This window comes from Aquarana catesbeiana, linkage group LG01 (assembly GCF_042186555.1).
Source record: "Aquarana catesbeiana isolate 2022-GZ linkage group LG01, ASM4218655v1, whole genome shotgun sequence".
In the NCBI taxonomy this organism is placed as follows: Eukaryota; Metazoa; Chordata; class Amphibia; order Anura; family Ranidae; genus Aquarana; species Aquarana catesbeiana.
Window position 1 is genome coordinate 432,424,681 of NC_133324.1, and position 14,734 is coordinate 432,439,414.

Genomic DNA, 14,734 nt, shown 5'->3' on the forward strand with positions numbered 1-14,734 from the left:
TCTGGGTAATACATTCTAATGCCCCGTACACACGATCGGATTTTCTGACAACAAATGTTGGATGTGAGCATGTTGGCTGAAAGTCCGACCGTGTGTATGCTCCATCGAACATTTGTTGTCGGACTTTCCTCCAGCAAATGTTGGCTAGCAGGTTCTCAAATTTTCCGCCAACAAAACTTTGTCGAAATTTCCGATCGTGTGTACACAAGTCCGTCACACAAAAGTTTACGCATGCTTGGAATCGGGCAGAAGGAGCTGCACTGGCTATTGAACTTCCTTTTTCTTGGCTCGTCGTATGTCTTGTACGTCACCACGTTCCCACGTTCGTAATTGTTGGCCAACATTTGTGTGACCGTGTGTATGCAAGACAAGTTGGAGCCAACAACCTTCGAACAAAAATCCACAGTTTTGTTTGGCGGAAAGTCCGATCGTGTGTAACGGGCATTAGACCTCATTCACACTGGCACTGAGAAACCTGGGTTTAGAGGACATTTTTAAACACATAATTACATGTCATGATTTTTTAGTGTTGCTATTCACAATGGGCATTTTACCTATGTTTACAGAAAACAGAATTTTGTCCATCTGGGATCCAATTAGACACCTAAACACATATAAATGTGACTAAGTCTGAACATCTGAATGCAAGAAAAATGATCAGGGGGGCATAAAAGTTTTTAGAAAGGCTAAACACCGGCGTGTCAGTGCGAATGAGGCCTTAGAATTTATTTCTGGCTAACATTGTTCGACAGAGCTTCATTTTTTTTTTTTTTCTGCATCCACCTTCAAAGACATGTTTTTTTGAAATCCAACTAATTTCTGCCCTGTGAAAGTTGAGGATTTGTAACTTGCAAGAAATAATGACTGTTATGGGCTGTCTTTTTTTTCAGATCTTTTTATATTAAAGTGGATGTAAACCCAATGTCATCCTTTCTAAACTATTGCCATAGGGGTTATCTATAAGGATATACATGCCTCCTGCATGTATCTTTACCTGTCAAATGTCTCCCCTCTGTCTGTTGTTATTAGACCCGAAAAACTGCATATTCCGTGGGTGGGTCTGTTGTCTGGAGCTCGGGTGGAGTCGTGATGTCAGTGGACTCCCCGCCCACCTCTACACTCCCCTTGTCAATATGCATTTTCTCCTGTTTATTTCTAACACTGAACTTCTGCTGAACTTCTGCTATGATCTCTAACATCCAGTGAAAAGACAGGAAAGTAACCACATGACTTCAGCATGCCAAATCATGCTGAGGTGTGGAACAGCCAATCCTTGCAGAGCTGCTGAAGAAAGGAGTGGGGAAGGGAATTAAAAAATAATGCCTGTGTCTTAGGCTGTCACTCACAGCAAGGGGGAGTATTTGACAGTTTTTCTCAGTTTGTCAAGATTTTTCTCACTGAACAATAAAATAGGATTGCTCAGAGATGGATTAACTCTGTGTGGCAACACTGGGCTCAAATGATAGGAAATCTTATATTCTACAGTATATTAAAAAAAACTAAAAAATTTTTTTTCGGGTTTACATCCACTTTAAACACCAGATGTCCAATGCTTTAGTTCTTTCTTTGGAACATTTCTGTTCTACTCGACTCAATATTTTTTTCTATTAGTTGAAGCAGATTGACTTGTCTCTTTTTTTTTTTTTTTTTTTAACCTGACTAATTATGTAACTGTGTTCACTTTGTTTTCTTATTATTTAGTCCCACCAGAAGCTTTGTTGAATTGCATCGTATGAAGGGACATTCCAACTTTGTCTCCACTGTATGCTTTATACCTCCAAGTGAAACCTACCCACGTGGATTAATTGCAACTGGTGGAAATGACAATAACATATGTGTGTTCAGCCTGGATAGCGAAAGTCCCCTTTATGTTTTAAAAGGTCATAAGAACACAGGTGAGTCAAGCCTGTTCATGTGCACATTAGGCTACGTACATACTAATAATTCCGCTGTCGCAATATTTTTATGCTTTCCAGGATGCCTTCGGGTGCCGTGCCCCCGCACAGATGTCATATTGGAAACAGCGGCTGTGCCCGTGCTTTTTCTACTTCTTAATTGGCAGCAATAGGACTGCACAGTAGAGCTGCACGATTCTGGATAAAATGAGAATCACAATTTTTTTGCTTAGAATAAAGGTCACTATTGTCGGCGTAACATCAGCTTTTACATTATACATTACATTTTTTTTTTTTTTTTTTTTTATTAATTGAAGTGTATGTTTTCCAAAAAAAATTGTTTGAAAGACCGCTGCGCAAATACAGTGTGACATAAAATATTGCAACGACCGCCATTTTATTCTCTAGGGCAGTGATGGCGAACCTTGGCACCCCAGATGTTTTGGAACTACATTTTCCATGATGCTCATGCACTCTGCAGTGTAGATGAGCATCATGGGAAATGTAGTTCCAAAACATCTGGGGTGCCAAGGTTCGCCATCACTGCTCTAGGGTCTCTGCGATAAAAAATATATAATATTTGGGGGTTCTAAATAATCTTCTATAAAAAATACTTATTTTAATTTGTAAGCAACAAGTGTCAGAAAAAGGCTTAGTCTTTAAGTGGTTAAACTGACCTCATTTGCAGACCGAAGATCATCCCTTTTATCCGTAAATGAAACGACAGTGAGAGAGATTTACTATAACTGGAGCACTCAAAATCCTGGTGCAGCTGTGCATTGTAACCAATAAGATTCAAACTTCAGTTTGTTCAATAGGAACAAGACAATAAAACCTGGAAGCTGATTGGTTTCTATGCAGAGCTGCACCTGATTTTACACTCTCCAGTTTTAGTAAAACCCCCCCCCCATGTTTTTTTTTTTTTTTTTTTTTTATCTCTCCTTCAGCGCATTTACGGCTGCTTTTTTTTTATATTCTTTTTTTTTTTTAAAGCTTTGACAGCTGTGAGCAAGGGACAGCTCTGCACTTGTTACATAAATCGTGGAAATGCTGGATTAAGATCAGGTGGGGGGGTTGATTCGAGGTCGCAATTTTTTTAACGATTAATCGTGCAGCTCTACTGCACAGGTATGCACAGAGCACCTGTGTATCCCCTTGCAGGTAAACATGGCCCTCCACAGAAGTCTGGCTATGTATGCCCTGTGTGAACAAGGTCTTATTCTGGGTTAGTAACTTAAAGAATTAAGTTCCCGGTCACATTAGTGCAATTTCTACTGTCTCTGCTGTTGCACTGTAATGCACAATAGAAATCACATTATTCTCTATGATGCCCAGTCACATCAATGCAACATGGTGCAGTGTGATTTTTGAAGAGGTGTATATGTTTGTTTTGGTGCAGCATAGTGCATTTTTGGTCTTCTAGTTTATACTGGGAGTGCATGTTTAGCAGGGTTTTGTGTTTTAACAATTCTCCTCCTCCTACAAAACAATGCATGAAGCATGACAATGCATCATGAATGAGTTCTAAAAATGCACTGAAAAGACTCCTGACTATGCAGCAGCACTAGTGTGAATCTAGGCTGAAAACAAAAGGTCATTGTAACAGTCTGACAGATTGAACAGTTGTGACAGATTTCCTTTAAAGCGGTTGTCTCTAACACTTAAAAAAAAAAAAAAAAAAAAGTATGTTATAATAGATGCTCTGTGCAATGGTATTGCACAGAACGACCCCAAACTTCCTTTTTCAGGGGTCCCCCACCAGCACTGTCCATTCCTTCTCTTCTGTATCTGCCCTGTAGCAAATTGTTCCCAAGCTGGGCTGTGTGTGTCCATAAATACAGTGGCTCAACCCCCATCCTGTACAACCCCCCCCCCCTCCACTTCCTCCTCACAGGAGTTGATTAACAGCAGCAGGAGCCAATGGCTCTTGCTGCTGCCTCTTTCCTGTGAATGCAGGTACCAGTATTTTCTGGATTTTTTAAATTAAACATAAAGTACTACATTTTTTTTAATGCTTTTACGGGCTTTTTTTTTTCTTCATGCTGTTATTTATAACAAGTGTATTTATTTAAATCAATAAATAATGCTACATTATGAAAATATTTTTTTTTTTTGTTTTAGTATGCAGTCTTTCTTCTGGCAAGTTTGGCACCATATTAAGTGGATCATGGGACACAACTGGAAAAGTGTGGCTGAATGAGAAGTGCATGATGACCTTACAGGTGATGGCCTGTTCCTGTCTAGATTTACATTTTGTTAGTAAAATGTTCATGTGCTAGTAAAAGGAGTCATTCTTAGCAACAGACAAATAACAAACCCTCTTGCTTCCTTTACTAATATTGTGCTCCTTCTGTAAAAATCGGAATGTTAAAGGGATGTGTGCATTGCTTAATATAGAGTACAAATTGCTAGATAGTAAGCAAGCCCTTTATTACCTATTAGACCCCTTTTCACACTGGGGTGCTCTTCAGGCGTTTTAGCACAAAAAATAGCGCGTTTAAAGCGCCTCTCAAGCCTCCCCAGTGTGAAAGCCCAAGTGCTTTCACATTGGGGTGGTGCACTTGCAGGACGGGAAAAAAAAGTCCTGCAAGCAGCATCTGTGGGGTGGTGTGGGAGAGGTGCATACACCACTCCTAAACCACCCGTCACTGAAATCAGTGGGCAGCGCTGCCGAAGCGCCAGCAAAGTGCTTCGGCAGCGGCGATTTGCGGTTGCTTTTAATCCTTTATTTGGCTGATAGCGGGAGCTAAAAGCTCCCCGCTACCGGCCGAAAAGCGCCACTATAACAGCGGTAAAGTGCCGCTAAAACTAGCGCCGCTTTACCGCTAACGCCCCAGTGTGAAAGTAGCCTTAAAGTCTTGTTGAAATGCAGAAATTTGTTTGTCCGGGGTGATTTCTGGTGCTGTTTCACATGTCCTGCTCTGGGATCCTGTCACCCAGAAGTGGCCTCATCCATTGGTCAGAGATCAGCATTGCTGTTGAAAGAGTGCCGAGTCATCGATCAGTGGTGAGAGAAGATCCCAGGGATACACTGAGGAGGGGGCGAGTACTCGGGGAAGACCACGGACAAACAGATCCTGAGACATGGAGAACCTGTGTACTGATGCCTAAGGGATATCTCTGTTTCCAGCGGTGGAATTTCACCTATACAAGCACTATTTGACTTCCCATTAATATGCAGAATGGTAAATCATTTGCCTTTTTAAATTTGTGATTTAGAAAGCAGGCCCAAGGTATAACATTTTTATTTATTTTTTTCGTAGGGCCATACAGCTGCTGTATGGGCTGTGAAGATTTTGCCTGAACAAGGTTTAATGTTGACTGGATCAGCTGACAAATCCATCAAGCTGTGGAAAGCAGGGCGGTGTGAGAGGACATTCCTAGGTGTGTTAAGATGAACATTAGAGACCTGCAATTGCCTCATTTATATACCAAATGCCTATAACCTTCAAACGGATTTATCCATAACCCTTTTATATGCACAGGAAAATGTCAAAAGGCAACGTTTTCTGCTTCAGATTTTCTGTATGCATAGCACAGGGTGGTTAGTTGAGCACATTGGTTACAGGTCTGTGGTAGGTAAGCAGAGCTGTTGCAGGTCTCTAAGGAAAAGCACTCTTCTTGCAAATACAGTGACTCACAATTTTATCAATTAAGCAATGTAAGAAGGACTATTTGATATCTTTACGTATCACCCAACCTAAATGAGTCTTTTTTTTTTTTTTTTTGTATACCACCTGCAGGGTGATTGGCTTGAGGCATCATTGACTTTTGGCTGTTCATAGACCTTACACGTCATGTAAAGCAGAGACATTTTAATTGCAGTTGTTGATCTGTTATCTCTTACATGCCAACAAACAATCAATTAGTAATAAAGGGACCTATGTAGCTTTAGAACATCTTATACTGATGGCGTGAGTAGGTCACATGACAGTTCTGTATATTAGCAGTTAAGGAATTTTTTAAAGCTACAGGTCATAAAATGGCTCCTTGTTTGTCATTGTTATATAAAATTTGTTCCACGTGATATAAAGAATGTTATGGTATGCTAGTTTTTCAATGTTTGCTTATTTGAAAACAGAGCAATATAATTGATATCCCTTTTCAGTTAACCAGAATTAGAGGTTACGTTCAAACTGCTTCAAACTTGGTTTCAAGGAGGATACCCACAATTTGCGTTTGTGCCTGATTCTGAACTCTTGCCAATAAGTTTGTGTCAGAAATGAAGAATAACCCATAATGCACCACTCAGCCTTTGCCCCTGGTCAGTCACAGGGGCCAATAATCTAAAGGACTATTTAACCCTGCCTTCTTACTATAAAAGGGTGGGGTACACAGCAGCCATATTGTCAGTATGTGTTGGTGCTGTTCAGGAATTATGACAATTCAGTAGATAAAGAGTTACTGTGCATACAGTGGAATAAAGTGAAGGGCTGCATATCATTTGGAACCTTGTTCCACTGCACCAGGTTCAGCTTTAAGGCACGTCTCAAGCCTGTAATTGAAAGTACCGTATATACTCGAGTATAAGCTGAATTTTTCAGCACATTTTTTATTAGTGAGGGTGCCCATCTGCAGCTGTACCTTCTTGATACAATGCTGGGAAACCGTATCAGTGTACCATCTATCACGGACGAGGAGGTGGCGGGGCTTTGTTACAATAGACGGCCGCCGAAAAGACTGAATGACACAGCGGGAGACACCCGCTGTTTTAGTTATCACAGGTACTGCTGCAGATGGGCACAGTGAGGCTGCAGATGGGCACTGATGATACAGGTTGGCACAGTGAGGCTAAAAAGACAAAAAGAGGGCGCACCGACCTAGTGCATTACCACAAAAAGCGTTTATTAAAAAGATAAAACAACAAAAGATGGATACTCACAAACGAGCATGTACGTTAAACATGAACAATAGCTGCAGGTACGCAGTAGTGGACATCAAAACGTAATCGGGACCTGGACATCCAATTGATGGGGCGATGGCTGACGCGTTTCTGGGGTAATTTTTTTTGTGGTAATGCACTAGGTCGGTGCGCCCTCTTTTTGTCTTTTTATCCTCTTGTAGTCCATGAATAACCCAATGTTCTGAAGAGGGCTGCAAGACGGCAGATATCACAGAAGCTTTTTGGCCTTATCTTCATTGAGGTTTCAGTCACTCAAGCGCAGGAGAGAGTTTTTTCTGTTTGTGTTTTGGCACAGTGAGGCTGCAGATGGGCATTATTTACCCAGTAGCTGCTGCATTTCCCACCCTAGGCTTATACGCCAGTCAATACATTTTCCCAGTTTCTTTGTGGTAAAAATAGGTGCCTCGGCTTATATTCGGGTCGGCCTATACTCGAGTATATACGGTATTTGTCTATTTTCAATGTTGTCCCAGAAGTTGCATGAAAAGGCCTTCTCACCGCTACAATATTTTTCAAAAGCAATGCTGAGTTACATTCTTTCTGGCAATATCTCGCTTATTAGTCCTACATATGGGCAGAGTTGCATAGCAAGGTTTCCCACAACCTTTAGGTTTGCCAAATTTTGAATAAGATTTTCAAACCTTGCTAATCGAATCAAAGTATGTTCAATCATTGTTCTATTTTTTTTGTGTTTAGATGATCTGCAAAAATAATTATATCTATATCTAACAGCGTCTGCATTAAATACCATGGATCTTATTTCTTTCCTTCCTCCCTTTTTTTTTTTTTTTTTTTAACCATGTTTTTAGGACACGAGGACTGTGTACGAGGATTGGCAACAGTGAATGAGACTGAATTTCTGTCTTGTTCCAATGATTCCTCTGTGAGGAGGTGGCTGATTACTGGTGAATGCCTACAGGTCTACTACAGTCACACCAATTATATTTATAGCATATGCCTCTTTCCAAATACTAGAGGTAAGAAACAAATCTGTTTAGCAGTTGTACATGACTACATGGGTTTACCTTAACTATTCATAGATGATGAAACCTTTCACCTCATAATTGTTTATAGGATTAAAACCAGAAAAACATAATGCATATGCATAAATTAGATATTAATTTGGACTGTCAGAAAACAGTCCATAAAGAGATTATCAGTATTATTGTAGAGGTGATTTCCAGGAGTCTGTCAAGTTAAACTTTCCCCCCTCCCACTCCATTGAAGCTTTGATTTTCATATTGTGCACTTACTGTATGATGGCCAGCTAGTGTGAAACAGATGTGTGCAGTTTGGAATAAGTAACTTAAAGTGGAATTCCACCTAAAAGGGGGAAGTTCCGCTTTAAGTCCTCCTTCCCTGCCACATTTGGCATGTCATCTTTTTTTTGGGGGGGGGGAGAGTACCAAGTTTTGACAGGTACCCACTCCCACTTCTGCTCGGAGCAGAGCACATCTGGCTGCCCACAGTTATGATGCCGGTGCCAGGAACCGGAAGGCTAGTGAAGAACTAAGCCAGGTGAGGATGGTGCTGGATCCCTGGACAGGTAAGTGTCCTTTTTATTAAAAGTGAGCAGCTACAGCATTTGTAGCTGCTGATTTTTTATTTCTTTTTTTTTCAGACTTTTTTTTTTGGCTGTAACTGTGCTATGAACAAGTTAGTTCTGGTTGTAGAACTGCCTCTGGGGCATAAAAGATTGCTATGGATACCTCCTGTTCTCTGTCATTAAATGAAGAATAAACCGCTTATGAGATGTTGAATATTTGAGATGTAAATACATTGTTTAAGGAAGACTCTACGACTAATGCCCTGTACACACGGTCAGATTTTCCGACGGAAAAAGTGCGATCGGATTGTGTTGTCGGAAATTTTGATCGTGTGTGGGCTCCATCGGACTTTTTCCGTCGGAATTTCCGACACACAAAGTTTGAGAGCAGGCTATAAAATTTTCCGACAACCAAATCCGATCAGTTAAATTCCGATCGTGTGTACACAAATCCGACACACAAAGTGCCACGCATGCTCAGAATAAATTAAGAGACGAAAGCTATTGGCTACTGCCCCGTTTATAGTCCCGACGTACGTGTTTTACTCCACCGCCTTCAGAACAATCGGATTTTCCGACAACTTTGTGTGACCGTGTGTATGCAAGACAAGTTTGAGCCAACATCCGTCGGGAAAAAATCCATGGATTTTGTTTTCGGAATGTCCGATCAATTTCCGACCGTGTGTACGGGGCATAAGAGTCCTGCTTAAGTTTGGTTAAATCTTCCAGCTGTGGTGCAGCCATAGCATATTTTGGTCCTGGGGAAGAATAATGGGAATCCAGGCTACAATGCACTGTAAATAAAAGTCGGTCAGGATCTTTGGAGGGAATCGGGTGTATCTATGCAGGGTTTTCTAGCCATCTTTAATTTTCCCAATAACTTTTGTTTGCATTCACAGAAATTGTTGATGTCCTTTAGGGGCATTTCACTTGAGCAACACCGTTTAGGGGAAGGGTATTATGCATAGCTTTTGGTTCCCCATTTTCAAAGTATGAAGTGTCTGCACAGGCAAGGCAAACAGAAATTTTAAAAAGAAAATTATTGAAAGGAAAATGGTATCCAGCAAGTTCATCTGCAGGCAGGGGATGGTATGGTACCTTTTGGTTGGGCCGTGATAGATCACACTAAACAGAGCCTAGCTCTGCTCATAAAAAAATAAAAATGACACTAGCCATCACAACTAAAAATGTAAATGGTGGTTAAATTATTAATTATAATTGAATAAATTATTAATTACAGCAAAATATAACCAATTTTAGTATCTGGTTTTGTGTAAAATTAAAACAAGGTAGCAATAGAAAAAATGGTATATTTACAGCAAGGGTATTGAATTAAAATCCACGGAGGTCCGATCAGTAAAACTTTCATCCAGCAGAGGTCTGAATTATTCTTGATCCTTCACATCACAGCCCCCCTCATGTTATGTTATATCACAGCCCTGTTCTTACTTTGGTGTCCTCAGTCCACCCTGCATATCACAATCCCCCCTTTACAGTACATTACAGCTCCCCCCCCCCCCACAGTAGTGTCCTCGACCCCCCTTAGCCCCTTTTACATCACCTCCCCCCACAGTAGTGTCCTCTGCTCGTCTTATTAAACCCCCACAGTAGTGCTTTCTGCCCTCTTCACAGTAGTGTTATCTGCCCCTTTACATCAGCAACCCCCTACCCCCCCCCCCCGTAGAGTTCCCTGTACATTCACATCAAACATCCCCTGCTCCCCAATCCTTCAGAGCAAAGTCCTCTACCCCCTCACTACTACCTTACACAGGGGGAAGCAGGACAGACAGGGAGACGGAGAGCAAGGGACACAGTAGCACTGGATGGAGGGTGGGAGCGGGAGCTGCCGCAGTGAACTTTGCATATTAACTGTTAATTGGTTACCAGGATACAGAGCAGTCCTCCCAACCAATCACCTGCTGGTTAATCTGGAAAGTTATCTCGGGAAGTTCCTGATCCCGCCCTCCGTTCAGTGCTACTGTGCTTCTTGCTCTCCGTCTGTGATGATGGCAGAGGCAGGAAGACAGAACTGGCTACTAAATGGCATGACCGGGTTTGGATCCGGACACGGTCCGCAAGTTAGTGATGCCTGACTTATAGGATATAAGTAGTTGGTAACACAAAGGAAAGAAAATCACAGAAAAGATGGATAGTGATTTGAAAGAGTACCTAAGAGAGCGAGGGATTAAAAAAAAAAGGGTAGACTAGAATTGGATAACTTTGTTCAGAAGGCAAGGGCCCTTCAAGACTGTCTTCTTAAAAGAAGGAGGTACTGCATACATACCAAAGCAAATTTAAAATTACCTTATGTACTGAAAATACATGCTGTCTCTGAAAACCTATAAAAGAGTGTAACAACATGGCAGTTAGAATAAGAGTAAACAGATATACTGTGCCCTAACTGGTGGTGACCATTGAAAATTAAATTCACCAATGTATATTTGCATTCAGGGAACTGAAGTGATGATTTTTTTTCTCTGTAAAAATAATGATGTGCTTGTTTACCATTTAGATTTTGTGACTGCAGGAGAGGATAGATCCATGAGGATTTGGAGGGGTGGTGAATGCACTCAGACGGTCCGCTTGCCTGCCCAGTCTGTATGGTGCTGCTGCATCTTAGATAATGGAGACATTGTTGTGGGAGCCAGGTATGATTCTTACTGAAATACAACCTCCAGTTAAAATACTGAGCTGTTATGTGAACTCATTATCTGCACTGTAAATAATGTATGTAGTTTAGAGTAGATACCACAACATACCAATGGTTACCTTTGCAAGCCATAAAGCCTGCTCGATGTGCTCCTCTGATCTCAGTTTCACTTTGTTATTTGACCTTTCTGTCCCAATGGCAGCACCCTTTTTGGTCATTGAGCCTTTTTCATTGGGCAGGTTATGATGGGTTGGCAGAAATTACCACCAGGTGTGGGACATAATCAAAACTTTAGAAACAATGTAAAACTGGAACATGATTGGCTGTTACTATTAAATCTAAAAATAGCTAAAAGGTTTGCTTTCAGTCCAATATCTGATGTGAGCATTGTGTGTAACTTACTGTCATTGTGTTTTATTGATTCAAAAAATAAATAACTTCCAAAAATAAAAGAAGACTCATATCACTGTTGGGTTGGATTCAGTGAGTAAAAGCAGTTTTTTTTTTTTTTTTTTTTTTTTTTCACATGCTGATCCAGCCTGTAGTCCCAATTTATTTACTCCTAGTAAGAGTAGCAGTTCTTTCATGACTTCATAACTTGTTTTTCAAAGCCTATTAAAGCTGAACTTTAGGCACGCAGCTAAATAAATGATATACTGTACATATAAGGGAGCTTTTTTTGCTGCCAAACATTTTGTATTTTTGTCCATCCAGTCCTGTGGTTTACACATCACTGCCACACAGCAAGACCCTGTCTGGCAGTACAGGAGACCTCATTTTTTTCTGCTGCAGTTAAGTACTTGCAGATCTTGCCCCTTCTTCAGCTTGTAACCGGACAGTGAAAGAAGCAGCAGCAGATGGATGAGCTAATCTTTCTGTCACTACGCTTTCTCCTAACAACCTTTTCCTTGTAAGCACCTGAACACAGAAGCACACATGATTGGCGGCTTCTTCCGCTTACTCCATCTTCCAGTCTTAGCACTGCTGTACAGTACTGCACAGAGGCTGATACTAGGACAAATTAAGGCTCACTGCTTGTATTTATAAAAAAAATACATGTAGTGATGTCTAATAAATATGGAGCTGCTTTGTGTCTTTTTAATATCTGCATAGAGTCCAGTTTTAATGTGAGGCACATTATTTGCTTGACAAAAAACAATTATGCAAATAAAAAACCTGTATATTTTCTGTTTAGTGATGGTATTATCCGAGTGTTTACAGAGAGCCAAGAGCGCATGGCTAGTGCTGAGGAATTGCAAGCATTTGAAGATGAACTGTCCCAAGCAACTATAGATCCAAAAACTGGTGACTTGGGGGACATCAAAATAGAGGATCTTCCAGGGAAGGAGCACCTAAGTGAACCAGGTGAGTTCAGTTGAATGCACATGTATATGGGTCTCAGTATGTTAAGTCAATATACATTTTGAGTTGTTGTTCGAGCCCTTTCACGCTGCAGCCGCGGCCATGTTAGCAGTAAAGCGATGCTAGTTTTAGCGGCGCTTTTCAGACGCTAGTGGGGCACTTTTAACCCCCGTTAGCAGCCGAGGAAAGGGTTAATAGCGCCCGTGTAGCAGCACTTCAGCAGCAGTGCCCATTCATTTAAACGAGCAGGAGCAGTGGAGGAGCGCTGTATACACTGCTGCAAGCAGCATCTTTGGGGCAGTGGAGGAGGACTTCTTTTAACATCCTGCCAGCGCAGCAACCCAGTGTGAAAGTACTCGGGCTTTCACACTGGGACTGCAGATGAGGCATTTTTCAGGTGCTTTACAGGTGCTATTTTTAACGCTAAAGCGCCTGAAAAACGCCTCTCAGTGTTAAAGGGGTCCTAAAGCAGGTACCTAAAAGTAATTGAATTGTTTACTTTAAATAAACCCTGCTGTGTTTAAAAAAAAAAAAAAAAAAAAAGATTAAAAACCCCTTCAAAAAAAGACAATTTTTACTCACCTGTTCCATTATTTGATCTTTACTCTGTTCAAGACCTACGGTCTCTATCAGAATTGTTATATTCAACACTTCTGGAGTTGTCAGATGCCTGCGTCCCCCACTACATGCTGGTATTCCATCCGCTGGCCCCTACATCACTACTATGTCCTTTTTAGTAGTACTGATATATGAGGCAATGAAAAGGACCACAGCATGCAGTGGGGGATGTGGACATCTGACAGTCCTGGAAGTGCGTTAATGCAAAGAGAGTTCAGATCAGAGGAAAGCGTGGTGGGACAAAAGAGTAAAGGTCTTAGTTTGCAGGTGGAGTATAGTAAGAAAATAAAAAGTGTCAGAGCCACTTTTTGCTTGCTTGTTCCATGTTGAGAGTTTTAGATTTAATATACAGAAACATAAACACTCCCCTTAGTGCCCGTTCACACAGGGGCGACTTGTCATGCGACCTAGCCGCCTGACAAGTCGCCTCCCGTTCTGTTCTACGGAACCGTTCTAATAGGAGCGACGCAAGTCGCTCCGACTTGGAAAAAGGTTCCTGTAGTATTTCTGGGGCGACTTCAGGCGACTTGCATTGACTTCTATACAGAAGTCGTTTTGCAAGTCGCCGCTGAAGTCGTGTGCACGTCGCCTCGGCGACCTGCAAGTTGTGCCGCCCCTGTGTGAACCGGCACTTAGTAGTCAATCATATATCAAGGAATGCAATTAAGTATTGCATGCTTAACCACTTGACCTCTGAAAGATTTACCACCCTTCGTGACCAGGCCATTTTTTGCTATACGACAATTACTGACAATTGCGCAGTCATACAACTTTTGTATATAAATGAAATTTGTCATTTTTTTCCCCACAAATAGAGCTTTTTTGGTGGTATTTGATCACCACTGGGTTTTTTTATTGTTGCGCTTTAAACAAAAAAAAAAAAAGACAATTTTGAAAAAAATATATATTTTTTACTTTTCTGCTATAAAACCTCTCCAATAAAAAAAATTTAAAAAATCGAATTTCTTTATAAATTTAGGCTAGCATGTATTCTGTTACATATTTTTGGTAAAAAAAAATCCCAATAGGGGTATATTGGTTTGCGCAAAAGTTCTAGCGCCTACAAACTATGGTGTGTGTATACTGGAATTTTTTTTTTTTTTTTTTTTTTTTTTTATATACTAGTAATAGTGGCAATCAGCGACTTATAGCGGGACTGCAATATTGCAATGGGCAATCTGTCACTAACTGATACTTTTGACACTTTGTGTTAGTGACTAAAAATATACACTGTCGCTGTACTAATGACACTGGCTGGGAAGGGAAAAAACATCTAGGGCAATCAAAGGTTTAACTGTGTGCCTAGCCAGTGTCTATGTGTGTACTGTGTGGTGCTCTCACTAAGGGATGTGCTGGTTTTTATTCCCTGCTGACAGGACAGAGCTCCTGTCTTGTTTATTGTCTTTCTCCTCGCTGATCAGCGGGTGCCGGCAGTCATCCATTGGACGACACCCGCTGATCTGCTTGTGTTGTGACTAATCACAGCACAAGTGGCACATGTGCATCCTGCCTGAAGGAACAGATTCGCGTGTATACAGTATATACGTGATTCTGCGCAGCCAGCCCATACTGTAGCAGTAAAGCTACAGTGCACAGTCAGCAACTGGTTAAGAACAGCTGACATAAGATCAGTTGGTATAAGAGAGAATCTATTATAGAGGGCATTAAGCTTGCTCTTAGAGAGATCAGCAGTGGAGCAAAGTCACAATGCAGGTCTCCAAAGCAAAGAGTAGAGCCTACATATGAAATGAGCAAATCTA

At 41.1% G+C, this 14,734-nt stretch overlaps 1 protein-coding gene across 1 annotated transcript in view; it reads left to right on the top strand.

Annotated features, from left to right (window-relative positions):
• The window catches only part of PLAA (phospholipase A2 activating protein), a 37,076-nt gene that overhangs the window by 5,870 nt on the left and 16,472 nt on the right, over positions 1-14,734 (top strand). Inside the window, exons 2-7 of the mRNA XM_073635938.1 lie at positions 1,702-1,895; positions 4,017-4,117; positions 5,159-5,279; positions 7,608-7,775; positions 10,857-10,992; positions 12,190-12,359. Of these exons, the coding sequence (XP_073492039.1) occupies positions 1,702-1,895; positions 4,017-4,117; positions 5,159-5,279; positions 7,608-7,775; positions 10,857-10,992; positions 12,190-12,359 (890 nt within the window). The remainder of the gene's footprint in view (positions 1-1,701; positions 1,896-4,016; positions 4,118-5,158; positions 5,280-7,607; positions 7,776-10,856; positions 10,993-12,189; positions 12,360-14,734) is intronic.